The 20394-nt window shown below is 49.9% G+C and overlaps 1 protein-coding gene across 1 annotated transcript; it reads right to left on the reverse strand.

Moving 5' to 3' along the window:
- Positions 1–246: 246 nt before the first annotated feature.
- Positions 247–19933, reverse strand: Ptch2 (patched 2). Its single transcript, XM_013016818.1, has 22 exons — positions 19859–19933; positions 19216–19408; positions 9854–10043; positions 9683–9752; positions 9395–9486; positions 8533–8728; positions 7642–7763; positions 7336–7483; positions 7121–7252; positions 6875–7030; positions 6699–6791; positions 5957–6082; positions 5753–5871; positions 5295–5643; positions 4855–5167; positions 4618–4760; positions 4352–4532; positions 3952–4232; positions 3701–3838; positions 1319–1461; positions 1138–1237; positions 247–489 (listed from the first exon to the last, which is right to left on the reverse strand). The coding sequence occupies exons 1-22, from the start codon at positions 19931–19933 to the stop codon at positions 247–249; spliced, it is 3603 nt and encodes a 1200-aa protein (XP_012872272.1).
- Positions 19934–20394: the final 461 nt, after the last annotated feature.

The following is a 20394-nucleotide window of genomic DNA, read 5'->3' on the forward strand; positions in this document are numbered from 1 at the left end:
CTGTTCCTTTGTTGGTTTTTTTTTTGTTGTTTTTTTTTGGGTCCGGTCGTGAGCCTGAACTCTGGGCCTGGGCGCTGTCCCTCAGCTCTTCAGCTCAAGGCTAGCACTCTACCACTTGAGCCACAGCACCACTTTGGCTTTTTTTTCTGCTTACGTGGTGCTGAGGAATCGAACTCAGGGCCTCATGCATGCAAGGCAAACGCTCTTCCACTGAGCCACCTTCCCAGCCCCTGGCTGTTTCTTCACTCAGTGGTTGGCTCTAGAACCGAAGTTGCTAGAGCCACTGTCAGCTGGGGACCATGTGGGCTCATCAGAGGCTGGGTGGATGTAGGCACCAGGTAGAGGGGGTGGGTGAAGAGCCACGGTCATGGAGGTAGTCACTCTGGCAAAGTTCTGGTGTAGGGTGGGGGATGCCCCCCACCCAAGTCTGCCTCCCTGTGGAGTTGCAAGGCCCAGGACCCTTGGGCCCTCCTTGTACATCTGTACCACCTGGGGGAAGACAGTGGTCCTAGTGAGTCTGGGGGTTATTACTGGAGCTGCGACATCTCTCAGCACCTCCCCTCTGGTGAGTACCATGAATACTGGTGAGCTGAGATCTTTCTTCTTTTGTTTTTTTTTTTTTTTTGGTTGGTCATGGGGCTTGAACTCTGGGCCTGGGCACTGTTCCTGAGCTCTTCAGCTCAAAGTTAGCACTCTACCACTTGAGCCACAGCACCACTTCTGGTTTTCTAGGGGTTTATTGGAGCTAAGAGTCTCACAGTTTGCTGCCCAGGCTGGTTTTGAACTGCAATTCACAGATCTCAGCCTCCTGAGTAGCTAGGATTACAGGCATGAGCCACCAGTGTCTGGCTAAGCTGAGACCTTTGTTGGCCTCTAGCAGGGTAGGAGAGATCACAGGTAACAAGATGTCAATACCTGGGCAAACCCTGCACCTTGCTGAGTCCTAAAAGGCGAAGGTAGGCTCCACAGAAGGCTGAGGGGCCGATATAGGGTATCTTGGAAAAGGAGGTGGCTAGTAGCAACTGTTAGGAAGGACCGGCTGTTGGCTACTGACGGCATTTAGTAACAGCTCTGCCCTTTCTTTTGCTTATCCCCATCCTATCCATGACAGTAGGAACAAAAGGAGGGTGTGCTTACCTCAGGTGGGGGGCCCAGAATGGAAAGCAGCACAGGCAGCAGCATGAGTCCATGGAGGAGGCCCAAGAGTGTGAGTACTGTTAGCACCAGGAAGAAGTACCTGGGAGGTTGTGGGGCATCAGGTTGGGCAGGCCCTGAGGCCAACGGAGCAGGCCCACTGCCTCCTCTCATCCCTCCATACCTTACAATGAAGTCAAAGTTGGAGCCAGCAAGCATGAGCAGACCCAGCAACGTGGAGATAGCTCCATCGGTCACAGGGGCAAACGTGCGCTCTAGTGCTCGGGTAGCCCGAAGGTCCCGGCTACCCTGGGTGGTCAGGAAGCCCTGGAGGAAGAGAATGGTCTGAGAGCTTCTTCTCTGCCAATCATAGCCAGCTCATCCATATTCCCCCAGGGAAGCTATGCTTGGCCCATGGAAGGCCAGGTGAATCAAGTTCACAGAATTGTCTGAGGGATATCCACTTAGGTGACATCATATAGTGTTATGTGGTGATATAGAAAAACGTCCAGAAAGCTGGGCTCCAGTGGCTGACACCTGTAATCCTAGCTACTCAGGCGGCTGAGATCTGAGGATCGCAGGCAGTTCAAAGACAGCTTGGGCAGGAAAATCCATGAGACTCTTATCTCTAATAAACTACTCAGAAAACCGGAAGTGATGCAGTGGTTCAAGTAGTAAAGTACTAGCCTTGAGCTGAAGAACTGAGGGATAGTGTTCAGACTCAGAATTCAAGCCCCATGACCAAAAAGAAAGAAAAAACATCAGAAGAGTCTAGGCAAGCTATAATCTACTGCTGGTATTGCCATCTATGATTGCTTTTGTGGTATAATGGCAGAATTATAATAGAAACTGTATGGCTTGCTAAGTTGAAATATTTACAATCTGGTCCTTTACAGAAAAAAGAAATGTACAAACTCCTGGTGTAAAAAAGTGGACGTCAAGGTATTAGTCACTTCTCAGCTGGCATTGCAGAGAATTTTGAATCTGTTTTTGTTATGATTTTGATTTACATGCTGGGATCAAGCTCAAGGCCTTGTCTTGTCAAGCAAGTACTCTACCACTGAGCCATACCTCAATCTTTTTGTGTGTGTGTGTGCTCGTCCTGGAGCTTGAATTCAGGCCATGGGCACTGTCTTTAAGGTTTTTTTGATCAAGGCTAGTGCTCTACCTCTTGAGCCACTGCTCCACTTAGGCTATTTGCTGGTTACCTGGAGATAAGAGTTTTATGGACTTCCCTGTGGGTGCTGGCTTTGAACAGCAGTCCTGCATCTCAGAATCCTGAGTAGCTAGAGTTATAGGTACCTGGCTCCTTTTGTTTTATTCAAGGAGTATATCTTGTTCTGTTATTATAGGGTTGGGTATTAGAGATGAAGAGATGTTTGTTGGGCCTTGCCAGGTTTATGCTGGTGACTGCAGCTGGTCTGTGTGCCCCTTTCTCTGCCAGAGAATGCATTGTTTTGGGAGAGGCCTGTACCCTCCTCAGTTTTATATTCTATAGTAGCATTCTTCCTCCGTACCCACACTGCCATGCTGCTACTATCTCTTTTCTTGATCTCTTTTTTTTTTTTTGGGGGTCCGGTAGTGGGGCCTGAACTCTGGGCCTGAGCGCTGTCCCTCAGCTCTTCAGCTCAAGGCTAGCGCTCTACCACTTGAACCTCAGCGCCACTTCCAGCTTTTTTTCTTTCTGCTTATGTGGTGCTGAGTAACAACCCAGGACCTCATGCATGCAAGGCAAGCGCTCTACCACTGAGCCACCTTCCAAGCCCCTTTCTTGATCTCTTGTCTTAGAGAATTATTGGTCCCTGGAGATGAGAATGTAGCACATTGGTAGGGCATTTTATTTATTTATTTTTGCCAGTCCTGAGGCTTGAACTCAGGTCCTTAGCACTGTCCCTGAACTTCTTTTGCTCAAGGAGAGCACTCTACCACTTAAGCCACAGCACCAATTCCAGCTTTTTCTGTTTATGTGGTACTGAGGAATTGAGTCCAGGGCTTTTGGTAGTATGTATGAGGCCCTAAGTTTGACCTCTAACACTGTAATAAAGAAAAGAAGACTTGAAGATGTGTGCCTGTAATCCTAGCTATTCAGAAGGTTGAGCTAGAAGGCCTGCTGTTTGAAGCCAGCCTGGGAAGGAAAGTCCATAATTAATCACAATGAGCTGGAAGTGGAGCTATGGCTCAAGTGGTAGAACACTATCCTTGAGCACAAACGCTCAGGGCCTGAATTCAAGCCCCAGGATCAGCAAAAAAGAGAAAAAGACTCACTGGCTCCTATTTTCCAACCTTCGATTCTCTCATTAACCCACTGTAGACAGGCCTTTGTCTCTTTTGTCTACTGAAATGGCTGATTACTTATTGACTTATTTATCGTCTACCTCTAAAATTCTTTTTTTTTTTTCCAGTGCTGGGAATCAAGGCCTTGTCTCAGGCTAGGCAAGCACAGGAATACTGAGTCATATCCTTAACATCTTTGCAACTGTTAAATAATCTCTAGGACACAGAAATGCCTGGGCCACATTTGTTGAGTACTCAGCTGTCCCATCCCTCCCCTTGGGCCTGTGCTTACCAGAGCCACGTGGACTGTGAACTCGACACCAATGCCCACAGAGGCCACGAGGATCACCACGGGGATGGCACTCAGCTTGATACCCAGGAAACCCATGATCCCAAAGAGCTCCACAGTCATCATCGCCAGGACCAGCACCTGAGGAGGGCAGGGCTCACCCATGGCTCCTGTCAGCAGGGGGGCTGGACTAGATAGGGTAGGGTTGAGGGGGCATACCGGGTCTCTGCAACCTCATTCCTGCAGGTACTCACTATGAGGCCAGCCATCCATGGGTTGAGCAGCAACAAGGCGCAGACCAGGAAGGTACACACCAGCAGGACACAGACAGCCAGCAGGAAGCAGCGTCGCAGGCCCAGATACTGCTCCCAGAAGAGGAAGGGGGAGCCACTGGGGTAGGCATGCACCCCTGCCTGGCCTGCCTCGGCACATGCTGCCCGGGCCCCCTCAATGGCCTCCACAAAGTCTGCAGTCTTCTGGAGGCCATGCAGCAGGAAGGGGAACTGGGCAAACTCCAGGGGTTGGGCTGCTGGGACTGTGAAGGGAAGGAGAGAGTGGGAAGAAGGAAGGGGACAGTGAGCAGGGGAAGAGTGGGCAGGGCCTGTTAGGGGCTAAGGCTGAGGTTCTAGGTTGAGCTCCACCCACAGGACTCACTGTGAAGATTCTCCCCAGTGGTGTCATATTTGTCGTGTAGCCATTCTGGAGGTGGGGGATAGAAGTTGGCTTGGGAAGCTGCCAGACCCAGGGGGTCACTGCTCACCCACACTGTCAGCCCCACATAGAAGAACTCTGGTGGAATCAGTCCCTCTTCATCTACCAGCCTTCTTGTGGTCAGCTGCAGAGGCAAAGACGGCTAAAGGTTTGGACCATGAAGTCTAGAGCCTCTGTGCACCCTCGGAATGTTCTAATCCTCTCCAAACCTGGCTAAAATCCAGCGGCTCCTGGGCATTTCCAGTCTGGATGAGCAGCTTGTAGGCCAGTGCCCCATCCTCTGAACCATTGCGGTAGGAATGACGGGTAATACGCCCAGCAGCCCAGTCCTGGTCAAATGCAGCCTGGATTCCTGGGGGGAACATAGAGTAGGCCACAGTTGGCCTGTGGTTCTGTGAGACTTCTCCCTGCAGCAGCCCTCCCCTCCCTACCTCCTGGCCTCTCACCCTGCAGCCAGTTGCGGTAATAGTGCAGCCAGGTCCGGGGTGCCTGGGTGGCAGGAGGGGGCAGCACAGCCTTGAGGGAACTGAAGCGCTGGTGCAGATCAAAGAGGGCACGTTGGGAGTGGGCGTAGTCAAAGCCACCCTGGGTCACCAGGGCCACCTCATACAGGGAGAAGTACCTGAGCTGGGCACTCAGGAAGGCATGTTCCTTGGTGCCTCGAGGTACCACATCTGTCAGGGACAGCCCGTCCTGCACCAAGGTGGTTCCGTAGAGGCTCAGGCCCAGAAGAGCCCCAAAGAACACCAGCACCATAGCCTGTGAGAAATGGCCACTAAGCCAGAGGCACAGGGCTGCCCTCCGGCCTTCAGGGAGTAGGCTGGGCCTGTTGCCCTTCTTGAGGCCCATGGGTATTGAGCTTCTGTTCTGCTTCATCCACACTTACCTTGGCTTGTGACTGGAGCAGCAAGGGAGCAAACTGATAGCGGGCAAAATGGGCAAGATTCCAGCGGGCACAGGGTAGGGACTTGCAGGCTGCCTTCTGCCTTGTCCCCTCCTCTTGGCCCAGAAGGTCCCGTGTAGACCCCCCAGGGCTGAAAAGCTCAGAGCTCAGTGGGTCAGAAGGTGGGGGCACCAGGTGGTCTTGAGGAGGCAGAATGGTGACCACATGCTGGCTGCTGGCTTCACAGTGTGTAAATGCTTGCACTGTGGTTGTCAGGTGGGCGATGCCCACTGGTACTGTCCTCTCCCCCAGATCCTGGGGGAGAATCTGAATCATTCGAGCAGAGCAGGGACTGGAAGAAACAGAGGGAGTGGATGACAGGTCTGTGCTTTGAAATGCTGGCCAGGGGACATGCCATGGTGGGGTTGAGGAGAGAAAGGGGTGGGATGTGGGGGCAGTACCTAGAGAAGCAGCAGAGCACATCAAGGCGCTGGCAGTGGCGTCGGCGCAGATCCAGGCTGAGGACCGCTGGGAAGACAAGCATCACAGCTACAAAGCTACAGCCAACCACTATGGCTGCCTGGGAAGTAGATGGGAGCACAAGATGAAGCGTTCCTCTAGCTCCATGCCCACCCCAGCCCACCTGTCTGTTCATGAGGCCTCACCTGCAGGGAGAAGGCCCGCAGGGCAGGGATGGGAACCAGGGCAGCCATGAAAAAGGCGACCATGTTGTTGATGGATGTGAGTGCAACACTGGTGCCGGTGCGCTGCAGGCACTCGCCCATGCGCTCCTGCCAGGACAGAGCAGGGACATGCCCTTGGGTCACTGGGGAGGAAGATGGTGGGTCTTCACAGTAGAGTGAAAGTGGAGGCTCAGGAAGTTGGGATGGCAGAGGTGGGACAACAGTACCACAGCAGCTAACATTTAATGAGTGCATTGAGTATGTCATGGGCTGTGCTGAGCACTTACCTTGAGTTATCTCATTGACCCTCACAGCAACTCTTAGGGCACAAGCATGATCATTATCTCCATTTATACATGAGGATACTGAAGCACAAGGTTAGTGAACCATTAAGCCCAAGTTCACTTAAAACAAGTTTTGTGGGTTTTTGTGCCAGTACTGGGGCTTGAATTCAGAGTGTGGCCATTGTCCCTTAGCTTTTTCACTCAGTGCTGGTGCTCTACCACTGGAGCCATATCCCCACTTTTGGCTTTTTGATAGTTAATTGAAGATAAGAGTCTTAAAGATTTTCCTTTTGGGTTGGCTTCAAACTTCAGTCCTCAGATCTCAGCCTCCTAAGTAGCTAGGATTACAGATGTAAGCCACTAGCACCTGGCTCCCAAGATGGTCTTAACCACCAGGTTAAACTATTTCAGATAAGCTGGGCTGGAAGATGGGGCCTTACCTGGAGAGGGGTGCCAGGTGGAGCCTCTGTGAATGCATGAGCCAGCAGGAATATGTCATCTACTCCAATGCCCAGAGCCAAGAAGGGTAGTACCTGAAAGGTAGAGGGATGTCAGGCTGGAGGAGCTGTGTAGTCTGGTGATAGTTCCCAAAGTCTGCCTTGAAGTCCTGGTTTACCTGAGTAGTGGCAGCATTGAAGGTGATGCCAAGCAGGGCACAGAGCCCAAGGCCTGAAGCCACTGCCAGGGCCACCAGCAACACCCCAGCCAGGCCCACCGCACCCTGGGACTGAGCACAGTCCCACCGTAGCATTGTCACACAGGCATAGGCCAGCTGCAGGCAGAGAAGGGCACAGGGTTAGATTGGGGCTTTCAGGGTGGGTCCAGGGTAGAGGTGGGACAAGGTGCCAGGTGCAGGACCCACCATGAGCAGATAGCCTCCTACCACCCGGGCAGCACTGACTTCAGAGAACGTGTGTAGGATGTCATCCAGGGTGGCAGAGGAGAAGGCATGGATCTGTTGGGAAGCATTCTCAGGAAGGGCTTCCTGGGCCAGCTGGAGAGACAGAGTAGATCTGATGGGCAGGTGGAGGGAGGGGCCTTGGGCACTCTTCCTTGCCTTTGTCCACATTTACTGACCTGTACGAAGCGCCGCTGCCAGGCCTGCAGCACAGTGCTGGCCTGGTCCTCGCTCCAGCCGATGTCATGCGTCTGATAGTCACCACGGAAGTGCTCATACAGCTGGCGGGGACTCATCAGCAAGAAGGTGGTCTGCAGGGCCTCTGCCCTGGGGGAAGTGTGGGGAGGGGAGTTGCAGGATAATAAAGAGTCAGAGCTGGCCCAAATCCCCATGGGTTTGCAGGACCTTTTGCCAGAGCTGTTTGGCATTAGGGTGCGGATTCCCACATGTGGAGTCTCCTTGCCTACTCTCAGGGGAGGCCCTACCTCAGCAGCTGTCCTTGGAGGTCTCTGGCCATGCCTCCCAACAGCAACTCCTCCTGCCAGTGCATGAATTTGTGGGAGAAGCCATGGCAGCCCCCATTCAGCTCCTGAGCCACATTGGGAGCCTGGAGGCAGACAGGAAAGAGGTTTCATACTCAAGACTCTGGCTGTGGAAAACAGGTGTCTGTGGGCTCATGCCTCTAGAGGTCAGTAGGCCTTAAGTAGAGATGCTTATTCTTTTGAGCCTCTGACTACTCTGTAGAGTGAACAGGGAGTGTGCTTCAGGCAGAAAGCCACAAAGGGAGCAGGGCCTGGGAGGAACTAGCCTAACTATAGTGGGGATGGGAAAATGTACCTCACACAGGGCCATGTAGATATGTGGGATACTAGATGTGATATTAATGTATTCATGGTTACCTTTGTGTGTGCATGAGCATGCGCAGGCCTGTGCGTCAGTCCTAGGGCCTGGGTGCTGTCCCAGAGCCTCTTTGTGCTTAAAGCTAGCACTCTACCACTTGATCCACAGTGCCACTTCTGGCCTTTTCTGAGTAGTTTATTGAAGATAAAACTTCTGGGTTGGTTTGAATTGTGATCCTCAGATTTCAGCCACCTGAGTAGCTAGGATTACAGGCGTGAGCCATCATTGCCTGACTCACAGTTAGCTGTTTTGTTTCCCTGAAGAGTCTATTTCGATAAAGTCTAGCTTTAGGCTTGGTAACGGAAGAGATCCATATGCCACTTGAGGGTTCTTTAGGAGAAATGAGTGGGTGGCCATGTCCAGGAAATGATGGGCCGAGCAATGAATGCTCTCTTAGAATAGAGAAACAAGTGAGGAGGATGAGGAGGAGAAAGAAGAGAAACAGCCTGTCTCTAACAGACCTGGTTGGAACTCACCTGTCTGCTGAGATGGTTGGGGGCACTAGGTGGGCAGTGGGGATCAGTAGGATCCAGACAGGGCCGCCCCACATAGGCCTGGCCCACCTGTGCCTTGTCCAGCAGTTCCCGGAAGCCCTCGAGGGAGGCAAAGGGGCCTAGCTCCTCTAGCAGCTGTTCTGGATCCAGATTGGTCCACTGGATGTCAGGCCGGCCCCTGGGAGAAGGCCCATGGTTAGGAGGATCAAAGACATTATTTGCCCTTCAAATAGCTGCTCTGGAACAAATACTGCACCACCCTCTTGTGTATAAGATTCAGCTTCTCAGAGCTGCCATGCTGTACCAGCCCACCAGGTCGCAGCAGTGAGCTGTGGATGGATAGTAGGGCCTGAGACAGAAGCCAGGACAAATGAACTTAACGCGCAGAAAAACCCAGAAAAGCCCCACTGTCTGTACCAAGCTGTGCGTCCTTGGTAACGGACTTTCATCGTGTTCACTCTTGGTTTTAATATATTACCAGATAGGCACCTACATCTAATAGGTTTTCTTTCTAGTCTAGGTACTAGTTTAGCTAATACCTAGCTAATTCTTCTCAGGTAGGTCTCTCTTTGGGGATCTTTTTGTCCTTTGCTGAGATCGATCTATTCTCTTTTGTCTAAATGAGACAGGTTTTCCTCTCCTCCAGAGGTAAGAAGGGAGAGGTGACACTTTGGGTAGCTCGGGCTTTGACTGACTCTGGCCTGGGAGGTAAGACAACGCTTTTTTTTTTTTCCCCCATTTTGTTCATTAGTCAACACTTTTCAGCATCTTCACTCCCACCATCCCTTCTGTGGGGGAAGTACCTGGCAGCAGATAAAGCAAGAGCAGCTATGGCAGCACTCACGGCAAGTAGGCGGAGCCTCCTTGGAGTTTGGCTCCCTCCCAGAAGCAGTCAAGTGGGGTGAGGATCACACAGGGAAACAGCTTCTCAATCATCTGCCAAGGACACCGGACACCCCAGAAACATCAGTCTTGTCTCTGGGCTCCTTTTCCCCAGGGACTCAGTAGTAGGATGCTCTGTAATCCTCCTCTCAGTCACAGTCCCACCCCCTGAGGAGTCTCTGCAGGTGAGGTCCTGCTCACCTTGCCAGCCCCACCTCCCCCTCCTCCTCAGACAGCTCAGGATACTCACCCGCTCAATCATTCCATTTTCAATAAGGGGAACTCCAGATTTGTAGCAGATTTTGTTCAGATCCCAGGACCTGAAATGGGTACAGATGATCTGAACAGAAGTGGAGATTCCACTCCATGACTCCCGCAGCAGGCTTCACTCTCAGCCACTCAGGGACTCAGCCAGACTCACTTTCCGTAGAGTGACACTTGCACTTTACTGGCAGTGAGGGCTGCCTGGAGGTGGAGGCCAAGTGCTTCAGGCGTGAGGATGTTCTCTCCCTCCTGGCGTGCAGTCTGAATCAACATCTGGGAGGTGTACGCAGCCTCCTCCCCCAGCTTCTCCTTGGTGTAATGCAGCTCCTGGCTTACCCGGCTGCCCACTGCCAGAGGAGAGAGAAAGCTGGGGGAAAGGGCCCATGGGGGGATCAAAATCCTGGTGGTAGGTGGGATCCTAGTATGGAGGGCTCCTCGGACAAGAAGTGCTGCTGAGTGAGAAGAGGTACTGCCTGCTCCCTGCCATGGCTCAGGTGCACTCCCTCTCTGCGAGCGTTGCCATGGCTCAGGTGCACTCCTAAGCTCTTGCCCCTCTTTTCAGAATCTGGAGCTCTGCTAAGGAAGTGGAAAAGTGTTAGTTGCTCAGTTGTTTTTTGTTTTTGGTCAGCCATGGGGCTTGAACTCTGGGCCTGGGCGCTGTCCCTGAGCTCTTCAGCTCACCACTTGAGCTACAGCGCCACTTTGGTTTTCTGTTGGTTAATTGGAGATAAAAGTTTCATGGAGCTGGGCACAGGTGGCTCACGCTTGTAACCCTAGCTACTCAGGAGGCTGAGATCTGAGGATTGCGGTTCAAAGCCAGCCGGGGCAGGAAAGTCCGTGAGACTCTATCTCCAATAAACCACTAGAAAACCGGAAGTGGCGCTGTGGCTCACGTGGTAGAGTGCTAGCCTTGAGCTGAAGAGTTGAGGGACAGTGTTCAGGCCCTGAATTTAAGGCCCATGACTAACCAAAAAAAAAAAAAAAAAAGAGTCTCATGGACTTTCCTACCCAGGCTGGCTTTGAATGGCTATCCTCAGATCTTAGCCTCCTGAGTAGCTAGGATTACAGGTGTGAGCCACCAGCACCTGACAGTTACTCAGTTCTTGTGTGTCTAGAATTTAAGCATGAAACAGGTTGGCTGGGCTTGGGAGCAAAATTGTGTGTGTGTGTGTGTGTGTGTGCGCGCGTGTGCGTGCGTGCGCACCAATATTGGGCGAATAGGGAGAAAAAGAACAAGGAAAGAGGAACATCAAAATCAATGCATTTGCATGAACTGGTAGCTCATGCCTATAGAGTCTGTAAGACTTTTTTTTGTTGGTTATGGGGCTTGGATACTGGGCCTGGGCACTGTCCCTCAGCTCTTCAGCTCAAGGCTAGCACTCTACCACTTGAGCCACAGTGTCACTTCCGGTTTTTCTGGTGGTTTATTGGAAATTAGAGTCTCATGGACTTTCCTGATCAGGCTGGCTTTGAACCGCCGATCCTTAGATGTTAGCCTCTTGAGTAGCTAGGATTACATGTGTGAGCTACCAATGCCTGGCTGTGAGACTCTTATCTCCAATAAACTATTCAGAAAAAGCCAAAAGTGGCACTGTGGCTCATGTGATAGAGTGCTAGCCTTGAGCACAAAGAGGTTCAGGGACAGTGCCCAGGCCCTGAGCTTAAGCAGTAGGACTGGCAAAACCAAAACCAAAACCAAATCAACACATTTGTTAATTTTTTTTTACCTTTATGAAAGGGAAAATACATATGTTTGCCTAATAAATACAAACCAAGTTCAAACCCCAGTACTTGAGAGCAAGCGAGCGAGCGAGCGAGCGAAAGAGAGAGAGAGAGACAGAGACAGACAGACACAGACACTAAAAGAAAACTATAACTGGTTAACCAACATGGGAAAAAAGTCTACCTTGTAACTAATTCTATAACCACACATTAAAAGCAGCAATGAGTTATTATCTACCAAATTAGCAAAAATTTTAAAATGAATGATTTTCAGTTGAACTGGAGTTTGAACTCAGGGCCTTTCATTTGCTGAGCAGGTGCTCTTTCACTTGAGCTACATCCCCCCTCCCCTGCCCCCCCCCAGCCCTTTTTGCTTTAGGCTATTTTAATAACAGAATCCTGCTTTTTGCTTGAGCTGCCTTTGGATCTCAATCCTCCTACCTCTGCCTTCCAGGTAGCTGGAATTATTGGTGTATACCACCCTACCAAGCTTATTTGTTGAGATGATTTGATAACTTTTTCCCCAGGTTGGCCTCCAACTGTGATCCTCCCAATCTCTGCTTTCTAGGTATCTGTTGTTACAGTCATAGGCCACTGCATCCAACCAAAATTTAAAAATCAATAGCACTCATTGTTGGCTTACAATGGGAGATCTAAGGTCTCAGAGTCAACTTGGTGATGAAGGCCCTGTGTCCCTACCTGTTTACAAAAATCTGTTAAGTTTCTATTTCCCTGATGTTGTATTGTTTTCCTGGTGTGACATACAAATTCCTACCCCAGTTGCAACAGTCTCACTACACTCTTTCTCAGAATGTGACTCTCCTCCAATTCCTGTAGTCCATGTAACACCTTTATAACATCTCTTCTTGGAACTGACCCTACCCCCCGAATTACCATTGTCTACGTAATGTAACCCATGTGACTGCCCCTTAAAATTTGCTTAAATTCAGCCTACACTTGTCCATGGTTGTTGCCTCCATTCCTGCTATGAGCAGCCTGGCAGGTCTGTCCACTAATAAAACCTTGAGCTCGTATTAGTCACTCTTGCTCACCTCTCGTTTCTTTCTTTCTTTCTTTGGTTGGTCATGGGTTTGAACTCAGCCTGGGCGCTGTCCCTGCACTCTTCAGCTCAAGGCAAGTGCTCTACCACTTGAGCCACAGTGCCACTTCTGGTTTTCTGGTAGTTAATTGGAGATAAGAGTCTCAGGGACTTTCCTGCCTAGGCTGGCTTTGAATCACGATCCCCAGATCTCAGCCTGTTGAGTAGCAAGGATTACAGGCATGAGCACCAGTGCCTGGCTTTGCCTCTCATTTCTTACAGGAGAGAAATTTGGTATACGACTTTGTAAAAACCAATATTGCCATATTTATACCTGTTAGCGAAATGAGTCTCTTCCCATAGCTTAGTCCACTCCTTCCCTTCTCCACAGCTTAGCATGCTCCCTTCCTAGGCAAGGCTAGGTCCATATAGTAAAAGCAGTAAATAATCAACTTCCAGCCCCCTTTACCTTGGGATGGCACTTCTCTGGGGCAGCTACCACCATATAAGGCAGCAAGAGCCCCTTAGAGTGACCTTCAGGTCTGGGCAGCTGCAGAACCCCTTATCTACTATTTGGACAGCAGCCATAAATCCTAGTCCACCATGATGAAGCCCCTGGCCCACATGTCCACACCAGGGTCTCCACCTCCTAGCCCCTTCTAGTTCTTCCTAAACATCCTAGGTTATACAGGTCACCTCAGACAAAAGCTGGTGCTTCTTCTCACTTCTCCCTTGTGAGAAGGGGCCTTGCCGGCCCCTCTTTCCTGGCAATAAACCTTTCTTTGTTCTCTGTACCAGGATGTCTGGGTGGTTCTCTGGCAAAGTCTAATTAATCTTATTTAAGCCTTCAATACCCCTAATCTCTAGCCCAAAAATTTAACCTATGAGGGCCTACCAGCTACTGTAGGGACTTAGGTTTTCTTTTCTGAGTGAACTGAGAATTAAGTAGGAGAGCACCAGTGGCTCATGCCTGTAATCCTAGCTAGGCTGAGATCTGATGATGATGGTTAGAAGCCAGCTCAGGCAGAAAAGTCCATGAGACTGTCATTTCCACCAAAAAAGCTGGAGCTGTGGCTCAAGTGGCAGAGCATCAGCCTTGAGCAAAAAAACTCAAGGACAGCACCTGGGCCTTTAAGTTCAAACCCTAAAGACCAGTGTACACACACATACACACACACACACACACAAAAGAAAAGAATTATGGTAAGTTTTGAGCTGAGGAATGAGATGATCTGACTTTTTCACCACCTAGCACACAAATGAACTGGCCCAAGGAATAAGTCAGGAAAAGGTGTCCAGGCTCAGAGCAACAGGGTACTATCAATGGCTTGGAGTTTTGATACTAAGAATGAGTCAGGAAGAATCAGACTGAATGCTGAAGAAGTAACTGAGTTAAATTATAGGGAGCCTGAAATACATACTAGATATAAAATATATTTGATCCTGGAGATTTGATCAAATCTGGAAGAAACCAATGGGGAGTGCAGGGGGATGTAGCCCAGTGGTATAATGCTTGCCATAAGCCCTGAGTTAGATCCTCAGAAACTGAAAAAAACAAACTTGTTATCCCCACACTGCATGGGAGTATGAGAGAGAGAGAGAGAGAGAGAGAGAGAGAGAGAGAGAGAGAATATGAATCTCTTCCCTCTTCTACTATTTTACAGGCTATTCCCTCAGAGACCAGATGGTCAAGCTCTGCCCCAGCATCAGAGGTTGAAATTTGATGATGAAATTCTAAGAACCCAATCACATAATTCCATTGCATTTGCCGAGTGAAGGATTTATGCTGAGGATATTCTTGCCAGAGACTAAATGAGAATTCAGTGAGGGAGTTTTTGCTTATTTTTTTCTTACTTTATTTATTGCTTGTGCCAGTTGCCTTTTTTGCTCACAACTGGTGCTCTACCACTTGAACCATGACTCCAGTTCCAGCTTTTTGCTGGTTAAGTGGAGATAAAAGGCTCTTGGATTTGTCCAGCTGGACTGGCCCCATCAAGCTTGTGATCCTCAGCAGTTCTCAGATCTCGACTTCCTGAGTAGCTAGGTTTATAGGTGTAAGCCATGAGCCATGGATGCCTTATTTATTTATTTATTTTGGTCACTTGTAAGGTCTGAACTCTGGGCCTGGGCGCTGTCCCTCAGTTCTTCAGCTCAAGGTTAGCACTCTACCACTTGAGACACAGCACCACTTCTGGCTTTTTCTGCATATGTGGTGCTGAGGAATGGAGCCCAGGGTCTCATGCATGCAAGACAAGCACTCTACCACTGAGTCACCTTCCCAGCCCCTATTTAAATATTTAGTGCTGGTACCAGGGTTAGAACTCAGGACCTTGCCCTCTTAATTGGCTCACTTGCTTGTGACTGACACTCTATTGTTTATGTCACATATCTAGGCAGAATTTTTGTTGGGTAATTGGAGATAGGAGTCTTTTGGACTCCCCTTCCCCACTTACCTCCCCCAACATAACTTCAAAGTGTTATCCTTATAATTTTGGTTAGTTAGAATTACAGGATTGAGCCACTGGCATCTAGCTCTTTTCTTACTTTAAAAAGGGGTGCAAGGCTGTGCTGGTGGCTCATGCCTATAATGCTAGCTACTCAGGAGGCTGAGATCTGATGATCGAGGTTCAAAGCCAGCTAGGGCTGGACCTCCATGTGACTCTTTTTTTTTTGTCAGTCGTGGGGCTTGAACTCTGGGCCTGGGCGCTGTCCCTCAGCTCTTCAGCTCAAGGCGAGCGCTCTACCACTTGAGCTACAGCGCCACTTCCGGTTTTCTGGTGGTTTATTGGAGATAGGAGTCTCACGGTCTCTCCTGCCCGGGCTGGCTTTGAACCGCGATCCTCAGATCTCAGCCTCCTGAGTAGCTAGGATTACAGGCGTGAGCCACCAGCGCCCGGCCCGGCCTCCGTGTGACTCTTATCTCCAATAAACCACCACAAAACCAGAAGTGGTATTGTAGCTCAAGTGGCAGAGCACTAGCCTTGAGCTGAAGAGCTGAGGGACAGCGCCCAGGCCCAGAGTTCAGGCCCCATGACTGACAAAAAAAAGGGGTGCAAATTAGAGATGACTTTTTTCTTCCTTTCCACTGCATCAGCTTTCTTGGAGTAAGCCGGAGGACACAAGTTCCAACATGCTGAAAATGAAAGAGGAGAAAGAGAACCTGGTCCTTGCTGATGTCCTCAGGCTGCTGAACTTCCACCCCAGAATTTCTCTATGGTTAAGACTTCCTGTTACATATATATCTGTTACATATATATCTGTCTCCTTGTCTCCTTTTTCCTTTCCTCCTGGGGCTTGAACTCAGGGCCTACACACTGTTCCTGTGCTTTTTGCTCAAGGCTAGTGCTCTACCACTTGAGCCACAGAGCCACTTCTGGTTTTCTGGTGGTTAATTGGAGATAAGTCTCAAGGTAGCTGGGCGTTGGTAGCTCACGCCTGTAATCCTAACTACTCAGAAGACTGAGATCTGAGGACTGCAGTTCAAAGCCAGCCCAGGTAGGAAAGTCCATGAGATGCTTATCTACAATTAACCACTAAAAAACTGGGAGTGGCACTGTGGCTCAAGTGGTAGAATGCTTGCCTTGAGTTGAAGAGCTCAGTGACAGTGCTCAGGCCCAGTGTTCAAGCCCCACAACTGACCTCCCCCCCACCAAAAAAAATCCTAGGAATCCTACACCCTCCTCTAAGCAGCAAAAAGTTGGTAATGACTATTGCTTTATTCCTTCCTGTGCTGGAGGCCTGGGGCAGGAATGAAGAAACACAGAAGTTCAAGCAGTGTCTGGCTGGGGAAGATCTGGGGAAAGAAGAAGGAGGAAGAGAAGGGAGGAATGGAGTTGTGGCAGGAAATTTAAAAGTCATTTGGGACCACCCAGGAAGCAGTGGTGTAGGTATGGGTGGGCATATGTGCGTGTATGTACATGTGTGTCTTGGTGCTGGGGGCAGGCAGGCAGGCAGAGAAAAACATCTGCTTGGGACCCTAGGGCTGGCCTGGAGTATGAATGCTTGGAAGTCTGCAGAAGGCTGGGGGTAGGGTGGGGATGGGGTGTGGATGCCTAACAGGCAGACAGGCTCCAAGAAACATCTGCTCTAGATCCCCAAACTTGCCAGCATTTGAAATAATTCAAGGGTGTGAGACTCTAACCTGGGTCTTGCCTTTGAGTATGGGCCAAGATTGAGGAAAGTGGGGGAGAACCCACAAATTTCTTGGGGAAGAACAAAAAAGAGTTTTGATCCTGTTAAGTAGCTACCATATGAAACCGAGCCTCAGGAGAGAGGCTATGGTGAGATTATTAAGAAGAAACTTTTTACCTAGTGCTTCCCATTAGGAAGTGGGGATTTGTTCTGGCCTTGGCACTCTGTGGCAGGGTGGGGGAGAGGTGGAGGGTGGGGTAGGGGAGGTGGTCTGGAGCTCTACTTGGCTGCAAGAGGCGTGGGGACATGAGTCTGGCTCAGTTAATTTATTTTTGCAGCCTCCCAGCCCTATATTTTCTATTTCTTTTTTCTTCTTTTCTTACATTCCTTCCCTCCCTTCTTTATATCTTGTTTTTCCTGTGTGGCCAAGGCTAGCTTTGAATTCCTGGGCTTAAGTGAACTTCCTGCTTGAGAGCTGGAACTTTGGGTCCTAACTTTTTCTAATTTTCCTAGTCAGAAATGCTTTTCCTTAGCCAGGCACCGGTGGCTCATACCTGTAATCCTAGCTACTCAGGAGTCGGAGATCTGAGGATCATGATTTGAAGCAAGCCCAGGGAAGGAAAGCCCGTAAGACTCTCATCTCCAATTAATCACAAAAAAGCCAGAAATGGAGCTGTGGTCCAAATGGTAGAACACTAGCCTTGAGCAAAAGAGCTCAGGGACCAAGTTCACACCCCAGGACTGGCACTAAAAAAAAAGGTGACTTTTCTTTTCTTCTTTCTTTATTTTTCTTTCTTTCTTTTTTTGTCAGTCGTGGGGCCTGAAATCTGGGCCTGGGTGCTGTTCCTCAGCTCTTCAGCTCAAGGCTAGCACTCTACCACTTGAGCCACAGCCCACTTCTGGCTTTTGTTCCTTATGTGGTGCTGAGGAATTAAACCCAGGGCCTCATGCATGCAAGGCAAGCAGTCTACCATTGAGCCACCTTCCCAGCTCTTCTTGTCTTACATAACATAATCGTATTCTGCTCTGATTATACTTTATTTATTTAGCCAGTCCTGGGGCTTGAACTTAGGGCCTGGGCACTTTCCCTGAGTCCTCTATCATTTGAGTCACAGTGCTACTTACAGTCCTTTTTTTAAAAAATTTAATTTTGTTGTAAAGATTCTGTACACAGGGGTTACAGTTACATGAGTAAGGTAATGCATACATTTCTTTCTTTCTTTTCTTTTTTGTTAGTGGTGGGGCTTGAACTCTGGGTCTGGCCGTTATCTCTCAGCTCTTCAGCTCAAGGCGAGCACTCTACCACTTGAGCCACAGTGCCACTACCAGTTTTCTGAGTGGTTTATTGGAGGTAAGAGTCTCAGACTTTCCTGCCCGGGCTAGCTTCGAATTGCACTCAGCCTCCTGAGTAGCTAGGATTACAGGCATGAACAACTGACTCCCAACATGAGTACATTTCTTTCTTTCTTTTTTTTTTTTTTCTTTTTGGGTCCGGTTGTGGGGCCTGAACTCTGGGCCTGGGCACTGTCCCTCAGCTCTTCAGCTCAACACTAGCACTCTACCACTTGAGCCACAGCGCCACTTCTAGCTTTTTTCTTTTTGCTTATGTGGTGCTGAGGAATCAAACCCAGGGCCTGCAAGGCAAGCGCTCTACCACTGAGCCACCTTCCCAGCCCTGAGTACATTTCTTGTTGAGCATTGTTATCGCCTCTTTTGCAGTTCTCCCACTATCCCTTCCCTCACCCATTCCAGCTTTTCTTTTTCTTTTTTTTTTTTTGGTCCGGTCATGGAGCCTAAACTCTGGGTCTGGGCGCTGTCCCTCAGCTCTTCAGCTCAAGGCTAGCGCTCTACCACTTGAGCCACAGCGCCACTTTCAGCCTTTTCTGTTTATGTGGTGCTGAGGAATCGAACCCAGGGCCTCATGCATGCAAAACAAGCACTCTACCACTGAGCCACCTTCCCAGCCCTCTCACTTTTTCTGTTTATGTAGTACTGAGGAATCAAACCTAGGGCTTCATGCATGCTAGGCAAGCACTCTACCACTAAACCACATTCCCAGCCCATATACTGTATTTTAATAGTATATATTTTACTTTCTATGCTACTTAAAAGATGGGTCTTGTTTTAACTGTCTTTATAAATCCTGCTAGTACTATAGAAAATAACATAGGCCCAGAGGCTAATGCCTATAATCCTAATCTTGGGAGGATGAGATCTAAGGGCTGTGGTTCAAAAGCAGCCCAAGCACCAGAAACACCAAAGTAGAGCTGTGGCTCAAGTGATACGGTCTAGCCTTGTGCAAAAAAAACTCAGGGACAGTGCCCAGGCCCATCAGGCCTGGTCCACCACAAACACACACACACATACACACACACACACACACACACACACACACACACACGGTTGGGAATAAAAGCTAAACAAATGCACAGAATCAAAGATAAATATTCAATGTTCTATTCACAGATGCTACCATCTATAGGTATACATTTATGGGTATGACAGCCCAAGTGCACAGGTTCTGGTCAGGAGATGCTCCATCCAGTCCCTTGGTTAGGCTTGCTAGGGCTTGGTGGTTAGCTCCTTATTTTGGGTTCAACATACTCTGTTCATTGTCCATCACTCACCTTCTACCCAGAGTTGTTCCAGGTCAGTCTCAATAACAGCCATACGGAGACCCAATGCCAGGGCCCCAAAGGCCAACAGTCCCAGGAAGAGCACTTTGCCACAGTGTCTCTGGATCCTGCAGCCCAGAGAGAAGAGCAGGCCCTGGAAGTAAGCACGAAGCCAGAGCGGAGCTTTCCGGCTCCCAGCTAGGATCTGGGATGGAAAGAGAAGGGTCAGCCAGGTGTCACTACAACACTGCATGAAATTCTTCCCTTCTGTCCCTATGTACACCTTCTAGCAAGCTGTAGTCCCTGGACTTCTGGATGCAGGCCAGAAAACACCTTCACAAACAAGCCCAAACTGGGAAATATAACTCCTTTCCTTCTGCTCTGAGAAAGGCACAGACCCTTTTTCTGAGAGTAGGACACACACACACACACACACACACACACACACACACACACCTCTGATGTCAGGTGGCCACAGAGGTGAACCCATAGGCACACTCATTCTCACTGTTCAGATTACAAGGAAACATAGACACAACTTACACAACCATGCTAGCTCTCACTTGTTTTCATACACCCAGTGACATATGACAACATGCACTGTACGAGCCCAAGTGACAGATCTGGTCCCACGTTTTCCAGCTTCTCTACTCACCTGAGGTGCAACGGATCGAATTGGGGGTGTGTGGCAGCATCGGGGCAATTCTTCCAGAGGTGGCGGCCGAGCCATGCTGGAGGAGATGGGGGGCGCGGACGCCCCCAGCTTGTGTTATCTGAGCACTCCCATAGGCTAGCCTGGTCCCACTGTACACGCGATCCCCGTGAGATTCTACTGGGGCTGGAAGCCGCGTAGTCGTGAATCTTCAGGGTGCAGATTTGCAGTGGTGGTTTGAGAGGGAGAAGTGCCAGGCAGTGGCTCGGGGCGAGGCGCCAAGGTTAGCCTTGTCAGGCGCACTGTGGACAGCAGTGGCCAAAGTAGGTAGAACTGGAGGGCACAGACACACCTCGCAGCTCTGAGTAGCGACCAGAGTGCCGGGGTGGTGGCTGGAATCTCAGAAAAAGGGAGCTCGGGAGACGCCCTCCCATTGGCTGAGCCAGCTGCAAATTACCCAGAGCCGCGCAGCCGGATCCGCTGCTAGGTAACTGCGCCCCAGGGGGCGGGGCTGGAGACCACCCAGGCTGGGCCACCCC

Source organism: Dipodomys ordii, unplaced genomic scaffold, assembly GCF_000151885.1.
Source record: "Dipodomys ordii isolate 6190 unplaced genomic scaffold, Dord_2.0 Scaffold33, whole genome shotgun sequence".
Classification (NCBI taxonomy): Eukaryota; Metazoa; Chordata; class Mammalia; order Rodentia; family Heteromyidae; genus Dipodomys; species Dipodomys ordii.